This window comes from Tauraco erythrolophus, chromosome 7 (genome assembly GCF_009769465.1).
Source record: "Tauraco erythrolophus isolate bTauEry1 chromosome 7, bTauEry1.pri, whole genome shotgun sequence".
NCBI classification, from domain to species: domain Eukaryota; kingdom Metazoa; phylum Chordata; class Aves; order Musophagiformes; family Musophagidae; genus Tauraco; species Tauraco erythrolophus.
The window spans coordinates 2,794,105-2,815,924 of NC_141471.1; the positions used below are offsets into that span (position 1 = coordinate 2,794,105).

At 43.1% G+C, this 21,820-nt stretch overlaps 1 protein-coding gene across 1 annotated transcript; it reads left to right on the forward strand.

Annotated features, from left to right (window-relative positions):
* The first annotated feature begins 1,734 nt into the window (after nucleotides 1–1,734).
* Nucleotides 1,735–21,584, forward strand: LOC104382681 (uncharacterized). The gene is made up of 7 exons (XM_086614982.1): nucleotides 1,735–1,746; nucleotides 8,554–8,720; nucleotides 11,399–11,500; nucleotides 12,250–14,056; nucleotides 17,147–17,281; nucleotides 17,389–17,569; nucleotides 21,328–21,584. Exons 2-7 carry the CDS (start codon nucleotides 8,575–8,577, stop codon nucleotides 21,582–21,584), a joined length of 2,628 nt encoding a protein of 875 aa, XP_086471108.1. The 5' UTR covers nucleotides 1,735–1,746; nucleotides 8,554–8,574.
* The last annotated feature ends 236 nt before the right edge of the window (nucleotides 21,585–21,820 follow it).

The window sequence follows — 21,820 nt, forward strand, 5'->3', positions numbered from 1 at the left end:
GAATTACAGATCAGGACTTTGTTTCTAAGCTGCCTACTGGCAAATTATTCCTTATTTTTTCAGATTAATAAAGCAAGAATTGCAGGGAGTGGGGAGGTTACAAACTGGAATTTCTGAAATTACTGACTTCAGGAAGAGTGGAGTGACGATAACGGCACAGACGTCACCACAATTCCCGCTGGATAAATCTGTATCGCGCGGTTCCCAGAGTGCTTACCGTGCTTAATTGCTTGTCATTGACATTCCAAATTTTAATATACATGTTGCAGAAACATTCTGTGTGTTTGAGGTTTTTCTGGCTCTGGAAGAAGTACCTCACTGTTATACTGGTGTGCTGTTTCGAGGGTAACACTCCGTAAGGGTGGAATTGAGGACTTCAAGACCCAAAACTTGCGACTTACTCTTCCACAATGGCATCAGCGTGTGCACATGTGCATGCTGCATCTCTCTGGAGGTGCAAATAAATCTCCTTGAAGATACTACTGTTTGTTTTACCGTGAAAAGGAGGCATTCAGATTAGAAAAATTCATGTTGATTCCAAGTTAAGTTTCCTATTTACTGTGGCTTCTGTTTCTGTTAAATGAGTGCAAGAAAACTGTGGAAAATGTGCGTGTGTCCATACACATGTACGTATGTATATGGGGAAAACGTTATTCTTGTCTTCACCGAGGGACAGGATACATCCCATGAAGGACCACAGAGACGATGGGAAGGCTGGAGCGCCTCTGCTCTGGAGACAGGCTGAGAGAGTTGGGGCTGTTCAGCCTGGAGAAGAGAAGGCTCTGGGTTGATCTTATTGCAGCCTTCCAGTACCTAAAGGGGCTACAGGAAAGCTGGAGAGGGACTCTCTACAAGGGCATGTAGTGACAGGACAAGGGGAAATGGCTTTAAACTGAAAGAGGGCAGATTTAGATTGGATATAAGGAAGAAGTTCTTCCCTCTGAGGGTGGTGAGGCACTGGAACAGGTTGCCCAGAGAAGCTGTGTCTGCCCCATCCCTAGAAGTGTTCAGGGCCAGGTCGGATGAGGCTTTGACCAAGCTGGTGTAGTGGTGGGTGTCCCTGCCCGTGGCAGGGGGGTTGGAACTAGATGATCTTTGAGGTCCCTTCCAACCCAAACCATTCTATGATTCTATTTGGGGATTGTTTGTCCTGTTGTAATGGGGATGGACGTTCGGTTCTGTGGCACATGTGTGTTGTTGAGCAGGATCAGGGGGTGAGCATGGTAGATGTGGACCTGTGCGATGTATCTGACAGGATAAAGCTGAAGAGAAGTCTTGTCAGGCAACATGCCTCTGCCTGTGTGATCCTAGGTGCAGCAGGGCACAGCTGGCTTCCTCGTTCTGGGATTTGGTGTGAGCTGTGGTCAGCAGCTCTTGTACCTGCTGAGCTGTTCTGTCATGTGGGATCTTCCCGTGATAAAGCAACATCATCATTGTCCTGCCAATGTGTAAGACGTAGGTGGTATTGGAGGAGCTGCGGGTGACGTGATGTGGAGACGTGGTGGGAGGAGCAATGAGGGGTGGCCAGAAATGAGTTTCATGCATAATAAGTACAACTTTGACAAACTTGGTAATGATGGCTTTTTTTTTCTCTTTTTAATTGCTTTTAAACAGGTTGACTCTGTCCTTAAGAATCTAAATTTTTGCTTGCATGGCAATGCTGCGTGCTTCAGAGAAGAGAACTTGTGCACTGATAACAAGGACGTGGTCAACTAAAGCACTGCCTCTGGTCATCACAAGTCACAGGTGAGTCCAAAAAGTGAATTTGCAAAGGTAAACAGAAATAAATACTTGTCTGATGCATGGTCTTTCTCACTAAATGTATTGAATAACCACGTCACAAAAAAAACCAATCCACACGTGTAGAGAATGCTGCACTGCACATGGAGCAGCCGACACTGTGTGAGTAAATCCTCTGCGGGTGGAAATCAGCAGCTCCTCGTTCAGTTGGCTTTGAATGCCTCTTGCCAAGGGCATTTTTGAGACTTATTGCCAAGTCTTCTGAAGAGCAACTGCTGGAGGTTGGCATGGACCAAAAAAAAAAAAAATCTTGTGTTACATGAATGTATTTAGATGGTAGTGTTTAAAACAAACAAACAAAAGATGGCCCAGTAGCCCCTGAGTGTTCTTAATGGAAATTGGGCTATAGAACCCAAATATTGAACCAGCATCTCGTAAATGTGCTGCTTCTCCCTCTGCCTTGCCTTAAGTGGTGCTTTTGGAGATGGTTTTGACTCAACTGTCCAAGAGAGGTCTGACACAATTGAGTCATTTTTCTCAGACAAAAAAGTGTCTTAATTGTTTGACTGCTGTAAAGGAACATGTCCCTTTGCTGCTGCCACAAGCCTTTTTGATGCTATGAAATTGGGATTTAGAATGAAGTCTCCAGTAATCTCCCGTTTTTATGGTTTTGTCTCTGATACTAAGAGGTATCTGAATAACTGACCTATTTTCTCCCCTGGTTTTAGTTGTATACACATCCTGTCACCTGTTTACTTCTGATTAGTTTCCCAGGTAACCCAAGAAGGCCATTTATAGAATTCTGATTTATTTCTTTTTTTTACTCGTAAGTTTCAGAGAATGGAGAGAATGCTACAGGGAGACCTTCTAGCGGCCTTCTGGTACCTAAAGGGGCTGCAGGAAAGCTGGAGAGGGGCTTTCTACAAGGGTGTGTAGTGACAGGACACGGGGCAATGGCTTTAAACTGAAAGAGGGGAGATTTAGATTGGATCTAAGGAAGAAATTCTTCCCTCTGAAGGTAGAGAGGCACTGGACCAGGTTGCCCAGAGAAGCTGTGGCTGCCCCATCCCTGGCCGTGTTCAAGGCCAGGTTGGATGAGGCTTTGGGTAACCTGGTGTAGTGGAAGGTGTCCCTGCCCATGGCAGAGGGGCTGGAACTGGATGATCTTTGAGATCCCTTCCAACCCAAACCATTCTGTGATTCTAAGAACAGGTTAACCAGTTTCAGTGTGCTATAGATTGAGATGGATGTAGGTAAGAGTTATTAAAAGTCTGAAGTCAAAAACCAGAAACAATGCTTTTTCTTATATTTGCTATATCTTGTCAAGAAAAACAAGAAATAAACAGGAAATATTTATCCTGCCAGGAAATCGGAGAATATAGGCAGTGTAGAAGGAACAATATTGTGCAGTGCTGTTGTTCACTGTTGTTAGAACAGATGTTTATGAAAAGCATCTGGGAGCAATGCTCTGCAGCTGTGAGTTCCTGCACTTTTAGGATAACTGACTGTAAAGGTTTTTTTCCTAATTTAGCTCAGATGCTTTTGGAAAATCAAGAACTTTGTCAGGTGGAACTTTATGTCCAGGAAAGTAATTTCTTCTAATTGTATAATGACGCAAATATTTAACTCTGATTGACATTAGTTTTTTAGCTTACAGTATATCTTTTCAGAGAATTGTTGTGCGATATAAGGCAAAGACAGGTCTTACCTCCAAACAGGAGGAGAGTGAAGCCTGTTGAATTTTTTTTTTTAGCCTTTGTTCTCTAATGCTATAGTTCAGCAAGGTACCCCAGATACTGCAAACGTTTCCTGGTCCAGAGGCACTGGCACAGGTTGCCCAGAGAAGCTGTGGCTGCCCCATCCCTGGAAGTGTTCAAGGCCAGGTTGGATGAGGCTTTGGGCAACCTGGTGTAGTGGAGGGTGTCCCTGCCCTTGGCAGAGGGGTTGGAACTAGATGATCTTTGAGATCCCTTCCAACCTGAACCATTCTATAGAATCATAGAATAAAATCTATGATTTTATGATTCAATGATAACGGCCTTCCTCAGGGTCGTTGCCCTCGCTGCTGGAGCAGCGAAACCATCTGTGCAGTAACAGCAAATCCTTAGTGCACAGCCTGGAGCAAGCAGAAGCACAGAGGAGCCAGGTAGCAACAAGTGAGTCCATGTGTCGTAGAACACAGGACTTATGTCACAGGCACCATAATACCTGACAGCTTTGATACTATTTAGTTTCAGATATGTTTATAGTCGAAATATTAATGTTACACTGTCCAAGTTCTACTCGTTTATTTCTCCTCAAATAAAAACTTTGGAAGAGCTTCTAAGTACAAAGAATTGCATGAGGCTTTTGGGAATAGTGCATGGTTTTTGTCAACACTTTAGTTTGCTTCCTCATCAGTTGTGGTGAGCTTCTTGCAGAAGTGAAAAGCCCTCTGTGTGCATGAGAGGTGACTTAATAATGGAATTAGATGTCTTGGAAAAAAGTGTGTTCAGTTTCGTGTGCAGGGAGAGAGTTTAGTACAAGAACGTTTCTGTTTTACAGAAAAGAACAGAAGCTGTGTCTTGTTATGTTTTGGAAAAAAAAAAATCCATCGAGATAAGGTATCTGGGTTTTAGAGGTGTTTTTTTTGTTGTTTTCAGAGGTAATTTAGTGAGAGCAGCAGCTTTCCCATGATTTGATGATAGAAAGAATTAAATAAAAGCCCTGCTGAAAACTGTAGGAGTTGTCAATTGATTTTTTTTTTATTTTAATTCTTTTTTTTTTAAGCCAGCATTTCATCCATTGATTTTGAAGGTTGGAATTCCCAGCAAAACCCATCTCTGCCTCTGCAGGCGGTCCTTTCTCTGCAAAGCCAGTTATGGAGGTTATGACTCTGAAATTCAGTGAAGAATTTGGAACTAAAAAAAGCTATAGGAGACAGCTCAGTGTTTTATCCTTTTCTTTTTTCCTGTAACTTGTTGGTAGCTCACATGTAAACCCCAGGTGAGAGTTTCTTGGTTATTTTGAAATTTTAACTGGGTGGAGGGACAGACTCCAGTGCTGAGTGCCCAGGCTGTGTCTAGGGTACACAAAGTACCTCCTCTACTGATCCTTGGTCACATTGTCCTGTACAACTCCCATTGGCACTGATTAATGGCTCCGAAAAAAAGATAAATCCATTAGTTACAGATCCTATTTTTAATCCATGCAAAAGCATTTTCTGCTCCAGCCAAGGAGCGCGATTTATGTCCGGGTGTTTAAACAGGACCAGGGCCTGGGCACTGGCACCTGCTTGTTGGTGCTGCTAACTCGTTACTGATGTTGTAGCCTTGGGCAGTGCTGCTTTCCAAAATGATACTGTGTGTGGTGCCCGAGTCACCTGTAGCAGGTAATTTGGATACCACCCTCCTCCTCTCCTGCAGGGTAAGACTTCACCTGGGCACTGTGGTGCCATTTCGTCTCTGGGGCAGAAAGTTGTTCTTGTCTCTTGTTTAATGATGTGGATATTGAGTGTGTTTGTGTGGAATGTTACAGAGTACGTGCCTAGCCTCTGCAGGGCTACAGTACCTCGGATTCTGTTGTTTAGTAGGAATTTGGATGTGTGAGGGCAAGTTTATAGCAAGTGATAAGCCTTCAGTGTAAACTTTTTTAATTAAAAAAAAATAAGAATCACTAAGGTTGTTCTGTTCTGCTCGTGGTAAGGGCACCCTTGGCCGGGTAATATTTCTTTACTACCTTTGAAGACAAGACCCAGAAAGGGAGACCTGCTCTGGGACAGCTTTCCCTAACCCAAATCCCGACTGAGGATTTGTAGTAAGCAAGACTTCACTGTTCTGCTTTTGAGAAAAGAGGGGAGAGATAAAAGCCTGAGGCGTGAGAGAGTGAAATGATTGGTGTTGAAGTTTTGTCCTTTTAGTTTATTTAGGTGCGAATCACTTTAAAAGTTTTCTACAGCTAGAGGTTTTTTAAAAGTGGCTCAGACAGACTGAATGCATAGGACATACTGAGACAGCATAAATTTCCCTAAAACCCTCTGTTTTCTGTTGGCGTGTTCAGGTATTTCTCCAATAATTTCTCCAGTCCCACCGAGCTCGCAATATGGTTCCCAGTGACAGTGCAGTCGTTATCTCAGAAGCAATCAAAGGAGATTTTAGTAGGTGGTTTAAATGTTTTTAAGCATGAGGACCCAGTCATCACTGCAGCACCGTTTGTTCCTTTCACACTGTGTTTTTTAGCCTTTTCAGAAATTCAATAAGTATATGGCTGAGATCTTTCTGCAGTTATTCGATAAGGATTTAGCAAATGGTTTCATTTGTTTGATGCAAGGCTAGTTTGACTATCCTGATGGAAGAGCTTTTTTTTTCAGCTGTTTTTTTGTACCTATTCCAGCTGTATTTGCAGTGAACGATGTGACAGAAGTTAATTTCATCTTCCTAGTCCTAAAAAAAATTCTTGCTTTCCATCCTCAGCAGTCAGGTATCCAGAGTTCTGCATGTTAGAGTCATAGAGTAAGCTAACAACTCCTTTTTTTTTTTTTCTGCAGCAACTCTTCCTGCTGCCAGGCTGTATATGCAGGACATCTGCCAGCAGCAGCTCTGCAAATTCCTGTTTATTAGAATCATAGAATCATGGAATGGTTTGGGTTGGAAGGGACCTCAAAGATCATCCAGTTCCAACCCCCCTGCCATGGGCAGGGACACCTTCCACTACACCAGGTTGTCCAAAGCCTCGTCCAACCTGGCCTGGAACACAAGAGGGGTTTGCTAGAGGAGCGACATGCACAGCACCACCTTTTTTTAACCTCTTGCTTTTGTTGAAAATCTTTGACTAACACATCCAAGTGAAGCTGAGGATCATCAGACAACCTCCAGGTTGTCCCACGGCCTCAGATGTGTTATGTGTAAATATACTGGAACTCCCAGTCATTTAGTCTGCAGTTCCTTTCCATTCTCCCAGGCATTGCTGTCAGTATATTAGTAGGCAGTGTGGTGGCAACTCGTTGTGCTCCTTGGGGGCTGAAGATGAAATGTATTTGTAAGGAAGCAATTCCTTTCCTGCCTTTCCCCCTCAAAAAAAAAAAAAAAGCTTATGTTTTGAGTTGGCCTACTAACAATTTTTTTTTCCCAAGAACACAAAACAACTTCAGAAATGGTTTCAGAAAGAGGGACTGAATTACTCAAAGAAACTGAAAGGCAGAAATATGCCTTGAAATAGGAAATCCCCTCAATGGATTCATTTAAACTGCTGTAGTGATGTTTTCCTTTGTGCTTATAGGAACAAGTTCGCTAAGAAATGCTCCTAGAGTTGGGAGGGAACAGATGCTGCTAGATGTTCTCCTTAGGACAATTCTGCTGGTTACTGGCTGCCTCAGGAAGGTGTAAGGCACAGGGCTGTGTGCTACAGTCAGCCCCAGTCTGCATCCGATCTCCTGGCCTCTTGCAGCTACTGATACATCTAGGGTTGTGGGGTATTTGGATTTTGTTTTTTTTTGGGGGGGTGGTTTGGGGTTTTTTGGTGTTTTGTTGAGGGTTTGTGAGTTTCTTGAGTCTCCCAAATGTTATTTTCAGAACCACAAGTACTCCATCTTGACTGGATGTCTTTTCTTATGAGAATTAAACGGCAGCTAGTTCAGTTCTCTGTCATAAAAGGATTGTTTTTGAAGAAAACATGAGGTTTTACTCCTAGAGTCAAAACTTGCCAAAGTTCATCAACAAGGATTGAGAGTCCAGATGGTCAAGTTGGGCATTAATCAGCCGTGTGGGCTTGCGGCAGAGGTGGCCACCCCTGTGCTGGGCTGTCTCAGCACGAGCATGGCCAGAGGGGTGAGCGCTGCTGTGATCCCCTCTGTTCTGCCCTCGTAACACCACAGCTGGATACTGTGTCCAGTTTGGGGCTCCCCAGTACAAGAAAGGTACTGGAGTGAGTCCTGCAGAGGCTTCCAAAATGGTTGTGGGCTGGAGAATGGGATGTCCAAAGAGAAGCTGAGAGCTGGGTCTGATCAGCCTGGAGAAGAGAAAGGGAAGATCTTATGGGTGTTTGCAGCTGCTTTATGGGAGGTTACAGAGGAGGTGGTTCAGACTATTTTTAATTTTATTTTTTTTTTTTTTTTTTTAACCAGGACAGGAGATAGATATTAAAAAATTGCCCAGAGGGGAAGTAGGTTTCTGATATTCTACATAAACCTTTGTCAATCACAAGTTCTGTTGTGGCAATTCCTTGCTGAGAGATCTCATGAGGTACAGCTCCCCATGCTACTGAGATCTCCTGTTTGAATTCAGAATTCTCTCCGTTCTTGGGATGAATTCAGTCATTTATCTATAATAGTCTTTTCTGGACCAGTGCTTGAAGAGACATTCCTTTTCTTACCCACGTTTTGCTCTGTGATGCTTAAAAATGTCTCTTCCTGCTTACTGTGGGCACTTTGTTGGAATATTTTGTTTTCAGGGATAATTGCTGTTCCCTTTGTTTTCTCAGAAGCGATGTGTCTGCCTGTGCCATGCGTGTTTCCAGTCATATAGGCTAGAAGATTCTGAGCTTGTGAACGTGACACGCAAACACCTACAATGTGAAATCTGTAGAGAAGTCCTGTTATTGTATAGTAAGTAATTTTTATTATTTACTTATTTTTAGAAGATGCATAGATTTGTCAGAATTGGATTATTTTAAGGCAGGGGAGGGTTTTAGGCTGTATCCTTTTGTCATAGCTACGTTTCATTTTCCTGAGAAATTATTTAGCTTCAGATAGAAAAGGAAGGGTTTGCTTTGTTGCCTTTACTGCTCACTTACCTAAACATCTAATGTTAAAAATATTTCCTTCCCTTTTCAACGTAGGTAACTAGCAAGAAACAAAACATGGACGCTCAATTATTTTCCCCATTATTAGGAGCAATTACCAGTACGCCACCTCCACTGGAATCTTCCCGTCTGTACAGTGACTGGTCAGCATGTGGAGAGGACATCAGCTCAAAAACTTCTTTTCAAGACTGCACAAAGAAACGGTATGAGCGTTCTCGCTATAATCTTGTGGTAGTGTTCTGGAACACTGACGTTGCTATGGAGCAGAGCAAATGGGATTCTGGATCTTTTTAGGATGAGTTTATGGGATAACTAGAAACTCAATAAATATTCTTTGCTGTATAATAGTTATTACAGAGGTTGTGGAAAAAAAGGTAGGGGCTCTGTGTGTGTCTACATGTAAAAACGTGTTAAAAGTCAAAGAATGCTACATTTAGGGAATTAAATGGGGATCTGCCATATGTAACTGAAAACCCCTTAAGGGAAAAAAAAACACTCTCCTCCTGTGCTTCCCGTCCCTCAGTACCGTAGCTCGACATGATCCTGCTTGATAATGTAGAGTGTTTCCTGGAACACGAACAATGCAGAGAGTGTTAGACACAGGTCGAGTGTAAGTGGTAACTCAGAGCTGATATAACGCCCTTGAGTTTGATTTTGTGTTTAAAAAAAAAATAAAATTATTTTGCAGTTTTGGGTGCTGAATGAATGCAAAGGGTCTGTGTTACTTCAATCATGAAACGTTTCCCTGGAGAAATCCACTCTGCCCTAGTCTTGACTATTGCAGGAACTTCTGATCATCCAGTCTTAATAATGCAGTAAAATTATTAAAGGTGCAGAGAAAGGCAAGGAGTTTCTCCTGTGTGTTCTTTTCATGGATTCTTTTCATGTTGCTTTGGCTTAATAGCCAGTAAGTCATCTTATGGCACTGGAACGTAAAGATTTGACTCCTTGATGCTGCAGAATTGCAGGAATTTACAGTTTTCAGGTACCAAACCAGAAAGGATAATAGCTGCCTAACTTGGACTTGAGAAAATGGAATGCCTGTAACGTTGGGATTTTTGTTTTAAACTTTGGTTGTCCTGATGTTGATAGAGGATATTTCATTTGGAGACCAGAAGACAAGAATGTAGCTGACTTCTTTTCCATATGTGTCAGTGTGTTTCATGGGAAGTGTCTTCCTTTCAGGGTGGATCAGGATTTTACCATACAAGATGCTTCTTGACACGTTGCATTACCAACAATTTTCAGATTGCTCGTGGTGAACAGTACTGGCTCGAGATACCAGGGGTGGGAGATGGGTGGCTCCTGGTCTCCTGTTTGAACACGACTGCATTAAGGAATAGAATTAGTCAAGGATTCGGAGTCTCCTGCCTGGAATTGCATTGTAGTACTTCTGGTGCGTGTGCCTGAAGGAACAGCTGAACATCTCATCTCACTTCTTTCTAAGTCTGTAAAATTTGTTTGGGCAATTTTTAATCTTACTACTGTCCTGTGCTTGTTCTTTCCTAGGACTTTTTTCTTTTGTAGTCTACCCAGCTTCATGCTGACCAGTCTGCAGTTCTAAAATGGCCAGTAATTTTGTTTTTAATTTCTATGCCATGTTGTAAATTGATCTCTCCCTTGCTGAAAATCATCGTCTAGATGCAAGCTTTCATCCTTGATCTCCATTTGGTTGCAGAAATTGGAAGTCTATTTACTTCTCCTCCTTTTCTTCGCCTCCTTAAAAAAAAAAAAGACAAAAGCTTGCCATCTGACAAACACACAGAAGAGATTGAGTTATCAAATTTCAGTTAGAATTCTACACTCCTAAACCATTTTCAAGAATCTTTGCACTTTATATCCTAAACAAAACCACATAGACCATATTCCTACAGAAGAAACTGAACAGTCAGGAAGTAAATGACAGGGGTAGTCAGAAGTCAAAATTTAGGGAGGTCTTAAAAGCCTAGTAAGGCCTAAGTGGCTAATTTTCACTCTGGCAAGAGATTAACAAGGTGACAATCTTAACAGTTTAGCCCAGTTTTACGGTCTTTGTTAGTCTGCACAGTCAGCAGGAGGAGTTGTGTGGCAGCACTAGCAGATGATGTAGTACTTTGGATAAAGTGACACCAGGGAAGACTTGGGAGATCTTCAGGGACACTGGAACAAATCAGCTGAGTCAGAATGGGATGGCGAAAGAAACTTATTGAAGCAAAACACAGCATGTTAAAGGGAAGGAGATCTGAAGTGTGAATTCCCAGTTAACTTGTGAGGAAGAGTTACGTGTCGTTACGGACAGCCCTGTAAAGATCTCGTTTTGTGTCTGAAGTAAACGATAAAAGTTGGGCTTGTGCAAGAGTAGTGATGGTTGAACACCTCTGGTATTTATCAGTAATATTTAATAAAGTTTTGACCAACTCCTTTTGAAAAAGGGATCGAAAAGTGGCTCAATTTAATTCTCTTTGAGATTAAAATAATAGTTATTATTATTAATAATAGTTATTATTATTATTAGTATTTATTTATATTACTTCCATAATTATGGAAGTAGATAAATTAGAATCCTCAAGGTTTTGAGAAAATTTGTCGTATTTACCCTCCAAAGGAGATAGTCAAGATTTGGAGAAATGTCTATAAAATCGTTATGTTGATTGAAAAGAGAGAAAAGACTTTTGCTGGTGAAGCAAGAAGTCAAGAAATTTCTTCTACTTCATTTGGGCTAGAGAATTCACGAATGTAGGAAGAGATTTCTATATATGGGTGCTGAGAATACATTAAATTCAGAACACTTAGCAGATGCTGCTAAAATAAATTAAAGGTTTAATGCTTTCTTTTCCTTTTGCCTGTTTTGTTTAGGAGAAAAAGACTTTTATTTGGGCTTTTTTTTTTTTTTTTTTTTCAGGGCACCAATAAATCTTTCTTATTCTGGCAATGGCCCTGATATGTTCGGACTAGTGTCAAGCATTTTAGAGGAGCCAAGCAAGCCAGAACCAGTCACAGATTGGTAAGCTTGTTCTGAAAGTTCTTATATGTTGCATGTTGGTTTTTACATCCTTTTGTCACACAAGTATGATACACATTTTGAATTATTTCACGCAGTTGAGTTAACAAAGGTCTTATAAATGCCCTTGAAACGTGGAAGTGTTTTTCTTTGCTTCAACTGACTGTTTAAAAAAAAAAAAGGCAACAAACTGCTAGAAATGCAAATTTTCTAAAGTCTTCCATCAGCCTACAGCATTTGGTGGGAGGGAAAGAAATCTCGTTTTAACCAGTAGGGAGCTGACTGAATACTAAAATATTTAATAAATTCAAATTATTCTGCAGTCTCGAATATACATATGAAAAACAGTGTAGAACACTGGAACAGGTTGCCCAGAGAGGTGGTGGATGCTCCATCCCTGGAAACATTCAAGGCCAGGTTGGACGAGGCCCTGAGCAACCTGATCTAGTTGGAGATATCCCTGTTCCTTGCAGGGGGGTTGGACTAGATGACCTTTGAAGGTCCCTTCCAGCCCTAACCATTCTATGATTCTATGATTTAGAGATCAGCACTGGTAGTCAGATTTCACATGACATTTACTAGACTGCAGCAGGAATATTTCTTCCTTCTCCTTATATTTTGGAAGAGGGCTGTGTATGTTTAGCCAAGAACAGGGAAATATGGAGGGAGGGCATATAACCATGAGATGTGGATTGTTTTAATGCAAGAAATGTTTTAAATCATGACAGGAGGTTTGTTGAACTTTGTTACAGGAATTCTCTTTCAAGATTGTTTCCGCCTATGTGGACACCTGATCTTGGAAGCAAGGGTGAGTCCTCGGGGCTCTTATCTAAGCCTTCCGTTGAAAGGAAGGATTTTTCAAACCTGATGGGCACACAGAACTACTATGAGGAACACCTGCAAAAGTCTCACGATGTGGAGATGTTACACAGAGGTTTGGAAGATCTTCATCTCATAGAGTCTTGGCTTCCTCCATCTGGCCCTTGCGTTCAGCCCGATAACAGTCTGAAGAACGGTTATCCTGAAAATTCCTCTTTGCAAAATAATAACACAATTCACCAAGAAGGGTTTTCGTTTCAAAATGGAAACTGTAACCAGCATTTGGGCAGTTACGACCACATGAGGTTAAATGGAGATTATGAAAAAATCAGTTCCAGTTTTAACATTTTTTCTTCTCAGAACAGAATGAAAGAAGGCAGTAGCGTTCAGGAAGACTACTGGAAAGCTGAAAGAGCAAGAGGCAAAGTTATGAAAAATGATGCTCAAGAACAAGCTAAGTATTCCTCTGATCTTTCCAATCAACCCGTTGATGACTCTTGGGATAAAGTGTCCCAGGACAACCAGTTGTTTTTTGAGAGACATGGAAACTTCGCAACTGCTCATAAATCACAGTCGTCTCTTCATCCAGCGCTGTATTTTTTCAGTCATCTCCCTAAAGAGAATAATTTTTCTGGAGGGACAAACAGAAAACCACAGGAAACTCATGTGCAAAATGGTCATCACAGCTTTACTTTGAGGGATGCTTTTAATAATAATGGATGTAAGATCCATATTAGTCCTAAAGAATGCTCTCATAAAGTTTCTCAGTATGATTTATCTGTAAAAAACGTTATGCCAAACGGGAGTTGTTCATCATACCATGGATGTATGTGGCTAGATGGGAAAACTGCAAGTCTGACAGCTGCATTGAATACCACGTATGGAAAGCAAGGGGTAAGGAGTCCCCAGTCATCTTCAGGGGTTTCAACCATGTCTGGTGCTTCTCCCACCCATCAGTCTATGATACAGTCCTCTTACTACTCGCAGGTCTTACCTGTCCTCCCTTCGAGGAAAGATGGAAGGTTACAAATATCAAACAGTGTTTCTGATAATTTGGGAGTTTCTAATTTCCTCTCAGAAAATCAGAAGCAAACGAAGCCCATTGGACAACCACAACCTGATTCATTGACTAATAAGGAGGGGCAGTACCGTAAATTCCCCATTAATTTTTCATCTGACTGGTTAACGCAGCAGAATGCTGCAAGTGAAGACCCTGAAAAATACCACGGATTTCCAAAAAAGCAGACCCAAGAAAACAGTAATAAAGATGATAGAAGGGGCAGAAGGAATTGGATTCCTCATTTTGGGCATACAACCCCAAACCGTCAGCAGTTCAATATGTTCCAAAAAAAGCACGAACAGAACGGTGGTAGCATGTCAGATTTCATTAATCCTTCTTTTCTTCCTTCTTTCCCATTCGTGTCTGATTTTAAGCAAAACCCCAGCTTTCCTCCATTTAATCCCCATCTGTTTTCATCAGCAAATAACTTCAGTTTTCCTCCGTCGCTGTTTCCGTTCTCCGAACTTGTTGACCTTTTACATTACGATGACTTCCACCCCCTGAATCCCTTCATCAGCGATCTGTTTCGGGGGGAAATAGCTGCTCCGTGTTTTGCCTTTCCGACACCATTTAACAAGTCCAGACCTCCAAGAAATCGCAGCGGACCTGCTAACGAGCTTCACCTCCGACTGGAGGAGTGCTATGAGCAGTGGAGAGCTTTGGAGAAAGAGAGAAAGAAGGTGAGACACAGCTGATAGTAACTTTCTATCAAAGCTGGTGATGGCGTGAAATGATTTATAGAGAGTAGATCCTCTGGGCTGTCCCTGAGGAGGTGAGGATTCCGATGTCACGTTGTTAATTTTAAATACCTGGAACATCACCTGCAGCACCTGCTTTGAGTATGATGCTTGTAAAGCACTGAATTATTGTTAGCTTGTATGTTTTTCATTTACGTGAGCAATAAAAGATCATTAGCTAGTTGTCATGAATTCAGTAGACCTTTGTTATGATTCCAGAACCACCAGCCATGTATGATGGGATAGCAGGACCCTCACTACCGCGGGTGGTTCTTAAAGTACTAGTGTTTTATGCACCTCAATACTCCTCTCCAACTAAATCTTTAACTCGAGTATTATACACCCAGACTCTCCTTTTCCCTGCACAGTCATTTAAGCAGAGAAACTTTTGGGGTGTCTCTTGGTTTTTTGGTTTTGTTTTTATTTTTTTTTTTTTACTGCCAGGGATGTAGTGGTGTCTTTCCCTGTTCTTTTGGTTTCTTGTTTTACTGAATCTTTGATAGATTTATGGTAGATTTATTTATGGGTATAAACTGTTCTCAGCCTCACAAGCCAGCTGCCATAGCATGGCTCTCATTCCTACCAAAGGGATTCCTCAAAAAGGGATGACTGCATCCCGACTGCCTGATGGGAATGTGCCTGGACTGCGTTAATCACTGTTTATAGGTTCAGTTTGGGAGAATGCTACAGCTCACCTGTGCATGTGTGTGTAGGAAGGGACTTTCTTTGATGTTCTCACCCTACATTAATTTCTTAAGAGTGTGGACAGAAACTCCCTGCAGCGGGACTTGCATTTAGTTCTGTCTTAGCTTGTCCAAAAGTCAGCCCTTGCAGCTCCCAGAAATCTGTTCGTTGCAGCTTGTTCTTCATGGGCAGCAGGTCAAGGGAGGTGATTCTGCCCCTCTGCTCTGCTCTTGTGAGACTCCACCTGGAATACTGTGTTCAGCTCTGGAGTCCCCAACAGCAGAAGGACATGGAGCTGCTAGAGCGGGTCCAGAGGAGGCCACGAAGATGATGCAAGGACTGGAACACCTCTGCTATGGAGACAGGCTGAGAGAGTTGGGGCTGTTCAGCCTGGAGAAGAGAAGGCTCCGGGGAGACCTTCCAGTACCTAAAGGGGCTACAGGAAAGCTGGAGAGGGACTTTTGACAAGGGTGTGTAGTGACAGGACAAGGGGCAATGGCTTTAAACTGAAAGAGGGCAGATTTAGATTAGATATAAGGAAGAAATTTTTCCCTCTGAGAGTGGTGAGGCACTGGAACAGGTTGCCCAGAGAAGCTGTGGCTGCCCCATCCCTGGAAGTGTTCAAGGCCAGGTTGGATGAGGCTTTGGACAACCTGGTGTAGTGGAGGGTTTCCCTGCCCATGGTAGGGGGGTTGGAACTGGATGATCTTTGACATCCCTTCCAACCCAAACCATTCCATGATTCTATGATTCTTGAGCAGCTGCTTTGGAGTTCAAGGTGACAGTGCGCTTCCTTGTTTCCTTTTATAAATCTCACTTTTCCAGGGACCTCTCATTTAAAAAAGTTGTACGAATTGTCTGTTTGGAATGGCCTGCCATATTAAACGTGCATATTGATTAGTGCTGTGAATTGCTTGTTAGTTGTAATTCTCAAATACCTGGTGTCATCAGATGAATTCATGATCCTTTCTCCATCCATTTTTTTTCTGAGTGGCTTCCAGGCTTCTCAGATGGATGCAAGTGGAGTCAGTCAGCTCTTGTAATTCACTTCAGATGAGGGCAAAGTCTAAGTAATATGATTTTTTTGCAGTAAAGCAAAAAGAAAAGGTCTTAGAATCATAGACTTCAGCACATACTTTCAGTACAAATGTGCATAGTGCTTTCCTGTAGGCCCCGTTAGGTACTGGAAAGCTTTTATATGATCTCCATGGGGCCCTTTCGTCTGCGGGCTGAACAGCCCCAACTCTCTCAGCCTGTCTTCAGAGGGGAGGTGTTCCAGCCCTCGGATCATCTTCATGGCCTCCTCTGGACCCGCTCCAGCAGCTCCATGTCCTTCTTACATTGGGGTCCCCAGAGCTGAACACAGCACTGCAGGAGGGTCTCCCAAGAGCAGAGCAGAGGGGCAGAATCCCCTCCCTCTCCCTGCTGCCCACGCTGCTTTGGATGCAGCCCAGGACACGGTTGGCTTTCTGGGCTGCCAGCGCACATTGCCGGCTCATGTTGAACCTCTCATCCACCAGCACTCCCAAGTCCTTTTCCTCAGGGCTGCTCTCCATCCATTCTCCACCCAGCCTGGACTTGTGCTTGGGATTGCCCCTACCCATGTGCGGGACCTTGCACTTGGCCTTATTGAACTTCATGAGATTCTCACAGGCCCACCTCTCCAGCCTGTCAAGGTCTCTCTGGATGGCATCCCTTCCCTCCAGCGTGTCCACAACACCACCCAACTTGGTGTCATCTGCAAACTTGCTGAGGGTGCACTCAATCCCACTGTCCATGTCTCCAACAAAGATGTTAAATAGCACTGGTCCCAGTACTGACCCCTGAGGAACACCACTCGTCACAGGCCTCCACTCAGACATCAATCCGTTGACCACAACTCTTTCAGTGCGACCATCCAGCCAATTCCTTATCGACTGAGTGGTCCACCCATCAAATCCGTGTCTCTCCAGTTTAGAGACAAGGATGTCGTGTGGGACAGTATCAAATGCTTTGGGTAAGTCCAGGTAGACGACGTCAGTTGCTCTTCCCCTATCCATCAAGGCTGTGACCTCATCATACAAGGCCACCAAATTAGTCAGGTGGGATTTGCCCTTAGTGAAGCCATGTTGGCTGTCACGAGTCACTTCTTTTTTTTCCTGTGTGCCTCAGCATAGTTTCCGGGAGGATCTGCTCCATGATCTTGCCGGGCGCAGAGGTGAGACTGACTGGCCTGCAGTTCCCCAGATCTTCCTTTTTGCCCTTTTTAAAAGTGGGGTTGTGTTTCCCCTTTTCCAGTCAGTGGGAAGTTCACCGGATTGTAATTTACTAATTCCAAACATTTACAGTGGCTGTTTATTTCCCCTCCAGACTGAGGCTGACCTTGCAAGACATTTTCCAGGAAAGCGCGTCTCGAGCTCCAGTAACACTCCTGTGTCCCGACTTCCTGCTAACCCATCCCGAGTTGATCGTTTGGTTGTGGATCAGTTACGAGAACACGCCAGGGTAAGCTTTCCTGAGCTAGAATTGCTGCCTTTCTTTTGGGTTTTGAGCTTGTTTAATGGGAATTTATAAACACTTGGCGATTTTGGTCTTTCCAATGTATCTGGCAGGTGCTCACGTTAATAGGAAAAATGGAAAAGCTGCGTGGTGCCCCTGTGCATGGTAACATATCCACTGTGTTGGAACACCACATGGAAGCCATTCAGGTGACGCAGGCGAGGCGTAAGGATGAGATTGTTCATGCTGCTACTCCTCAGAGACAAGGGGCACCGCGTTACAATCACGAGAAAGGTAACTGCTTCCCGTTTCGGCAGCTCAAAAAGCTTTTTCAAAGATTTAGCTGTGAAAACACGCCGTTTGGAACCCACAAATTCGAAACAGGCAGCCATTCCTGTAACATCAACAAAAAAAGGTTGTAAATCTAAACTTGTTGTCACTTTTTGAACGACTTGAAATTACTGTAAGAGGTCTTTTTTCTTTTCCGTGTTTCTGTTTCTAAACTTTGAAACGTTTCTAAACTTTGAAACGTTTCTAAACTTTGAAACGTTTCTAAACTTTGAAACGTTTCTAAACTTTGAAACGTTTCTAAACTTTGAAACGTTTCTAAACTTTGAAACGTTTCTAAACTTTGAAACGTTTCTAAACTTTGAAACGTTTCTAAACTTTGAAACGTTTCTAAACTTTGAAACGTTTCTAAACTTTGAAACGTTTCTAAACTTTGAAACGTTTCTAAACTTTGAAACGTTTCTAAACTTTGAAACGTTCTCCTCTTGACTAAAAGAGAGGTGTAAAAAACACTTGTTCAGTGCTACTATATAACCATAAGTAGTTGTCCCAATAGTAAAAATGTACTTGTTTTTAAACAAGTTGAACTTTTTTAAATTTTTTTATTTATTTTTAGTTTGTATCCTTTAGTTTGTATCCTCCTTTAGTTTGTATCCTCCTTTAGTTTGTATCCTCCTTTAGTTTGTATCCTCCTTTAGTTTGTATCCTCCTTTAGTTTGTATCCTCCCTTAGTTTGTATCCTTTAGTATCATAGAATGGTTAGGGCTGGAAGGGACCTTCAAAGGTCATCTAGTCCAACCCCCCTGCAAGGAACAGGGATATCTCCAACTAGATCAGGTTGCTCAGGGCCTCCTCCAACCTGGCCTTGAACGTCTCCAGGGATGGAGCATCCACCACCTCTCTGGGCAACCTGTTCCAGTGTTCTACAACTCTCATGGTAAAAAATTTTTTCCTAATATCCAACCTGAATCTACCTCCCTCTATTTTAAAACCATTACCCCTTGTCCTATCACAACAGGCCCTCCTGAACAGCTTTTAGTTTGTATCTTTTAGTTCTACTTTTTTCAATTTTTTATTTTTTTAATTTATTTTTTTATTTGCTAGTTTTACTTTATAAGCTGAAGAGAAAAGAAAAAGAAATATGTTGGTGCCATGTTAATCGATTGTGTCTCTCTACCTTATATAAATCACGAAAACTCTGGAAATTGCATTTCGTGATTCCCAACTTCTGTTGAAGTAAAGTCAGAGTAATTTGTAGCAGAACTATGTACTTCTGTAGAAGTAATGCAAAACTGAGACAAATTGTATTCCCTTCTAACAGCATAGTGTAAGTGGTAACTTGCTATGCAGTATAACATTGTACAGCTCATACATGTAGGAATTTGGGGTTTGGAGGCAAAGATCATATTATTTTTCTTCAGAAAATATCTGTGTCTTGGAAAATGATTTCCAAAGAGGAAAACACTGCCCCTGCCTCACCCCCATCCTCTTTCAGGTCATAGAATCGTAGAATGGTTAGAGTTGGAAGGGACCTCAAAGATCATCCAGTTCCAACCCCCTTGCCATGGGCAGGGACACCCTCCACTACACCAGGTTGCCCAAAGCCTCATCCAACCTGGCCCTGAACACTTCCAGGGATGGGGCATTCACAACTTCTCTGAGTTGTCTTATTTCCTGCAGTGAAGCTGACAGTGTGTGGTTCCTTTGTCTCCCACCAATGTGTATGGGATGGTTCTTCCTTCTAAGAAGGGAAAATAAACTGTAAAGAGTCAAAATGTTTTGCTTTCACAAGTTAGGTGTTTAGCACCTTCCTTCTTAATGATGTCATATACTTAAAAGCAATAGTCCTGTATGCAAACCAACTTCTAAAATTACTCCTAAAATTGTGAAATGTGACATTAGCTCCAAGTATAAGCTAGGAAGCAGGTGGTGATCATCTTACACACATACACAGAAAAAAAAAAAGTCACAAACCATGTTTTTGGTAATTCTTTATAGCAAAAGTCTATGGAAGTATTATTTGAACCATCTTGTATCATACTTGTAGTTAGAAAAATTGCAATTAGTCTTTCATGGTTAGTGGCAACATAGAATCATAGAATGGTTAGGGTTGGAAGGGACCTCAAAGATCATCTAGTTCCAACCCCCCTGCCACGGGCAGGGACACCCTCCACTACACTAGGTTGCTCAAAGCCTCGTCCAGCCTGGCCTTGAACACTTCCAGGGATGGGGCAGCCACAACTTCTCTGGGCAACCTGTTCCAGTACTTCACCACCCTCTGAGTGAAGAAATTCTTCCTTATATCCAATCTAAATCTCCCCTCTTTCAGTTTAAAGCCATTGCCCCTTGTTCTATCAATACGTGCCCTTGTAAAAAGTCCCTCTCCAGCTTTCTTGTAGCCCCTTTAGGTACTGAAAGGTGCTGGAAGGTCTCCCCGGAGTCTTCTCTTCTCCAGGCTGAACAGCCCCAACTCTCTCGGCCTGTCTCCAGAGCAGAGGTGTTCCAGCCCTCGGATCATCTTTATGGCCTGCTCTGGTCCCACTCCAGCATACATTCATAGATTTCATAGATTTCTAGGTTGGAAAAAATCTTAGAGATCATCCAGTCCAACTGTCCCTAATCCCCATTAAACCATATCCCTAAGTAGTTCATCCACCCTTTTCTTAAACACATTCAGGGATGGGGACTCAACCACCTCCCTGGACAGCTCCATGTCCTTCTTGTGCTGGGGACTCCAGAGCTGAACGCAGTATTCCAGGTGGGGTCTCAGGAGAGCAGAGCAGAGGGGCAGAATCCCCTCCCTCGCCCTGCTGCCCATGCTGCTTTGGATGCAGCCCAGGACACGGTTGGCTTTCTGGGCTGCCAGGGCACATTGCCGGCTCATGTTGAGCTTCTCATCCACCAGCACTCCCAAGTCCTTTTCCTCAGGGCTGCTCTCAATCCATTCTCTGCCCAGCCTGTACTTGTGCTTGGGATTGCCCCGACCCACGTGCAGGACCCTGCACTTGGCCTTGTTGAACTTCATGAGGTTCTCACATGCCCACCTCTCCAGCCTGTCCAGGTCCCTCTGGATGGCATCCCTTCCCTCCAGCGTGTCCACAACACCACACACCTTGGTGTCCTCTGCAAACTTGCTGAGGGTGCACTCAATCCCACTGTCCATGTCACCAACATCTGCAGTGCAGTTACATTTTGACGCAGAGCTGTGCTAAGCACAGTCCAAACCACGTGCAGAAAAGCCTTTGGCCTGTTTTCCGCTGTGGAATACGTGTTTCTTTGAGTTCCACTGTTGGTGGTCATTCACCCAAAGGTCAGCAGTGAGCCCTCTCTCCCTGTGAGGCTGGGGGGGGTATCAGTGCCACTGCAAGGAAGACAAAGGAGGAAAGGATTGCATCAAGCTCGTCTGGCTGGAATTGAGTAGGTAGTTTTACTAATCATACTCTTTGAATATCATTATAGATAGTCCCCTTTGATAACGTTAATTAAATGGGCTTAATTGTTATATCTCAGGCCTGATGGTTATGCTGCTGAATTTTGGACACAATTATCAGTGTGAGATGTTATAACTGCTGTTTGCAAGGAAAAAAAAAAAAGCAAACTGATGGAATTCCACCAGTACAGTACCAGGGTACAGCATTAACTGTTTCCTGAGCAAACTTTGCCTGCTGGTGATGGGTTGAACAAATTTGCAGATTCTTTTAGTGTGTTCATGTTGTACAAGGCTCATGTCCTGGTTTAACTTGGGATGTGTTTTTCTGCCGTAGATGTCCTGGCTCTGGCCGCGGCTGTCAGGGAGCTGGCTGCTTCCACGCGCAGGGCTCGCACCGCTTTGTGGTGTGCGCTCCAGACCACTTTGCCCAAAACCTCCCCGAGCAGTCCAGTGAAACCAGGAGCTGTTGAAAAGGCGTTGCAAGAGCTTTCTCCTCCAAACACAAGCATCCAAGAAAAAAGCGACGCGGAGCATGAAAACAAAGGAAGCGCAAAAGAACAACCTGAGGAACCCATGAGGATTCTGGAATAATAGCAACAAATAATAACAACAAAAGAGAGGGAGAAGGCTGAGGAGTGGGAGGGATGGGAAAAGTGTCCCACAAAGTACTGCGGAAGGTTGTCAAGAAGCAGAAGGGGTTGATGTAGCTGGTCAGTGCTGCAATTCTGTTACTGTGGGTCTGGAGTTGAGACACATCTCGTGATGGTGTCAGTGCAATTCTAATATTGCTGCGTCAGGATTTTACCATTCAGAGGAACTAAAGAGTT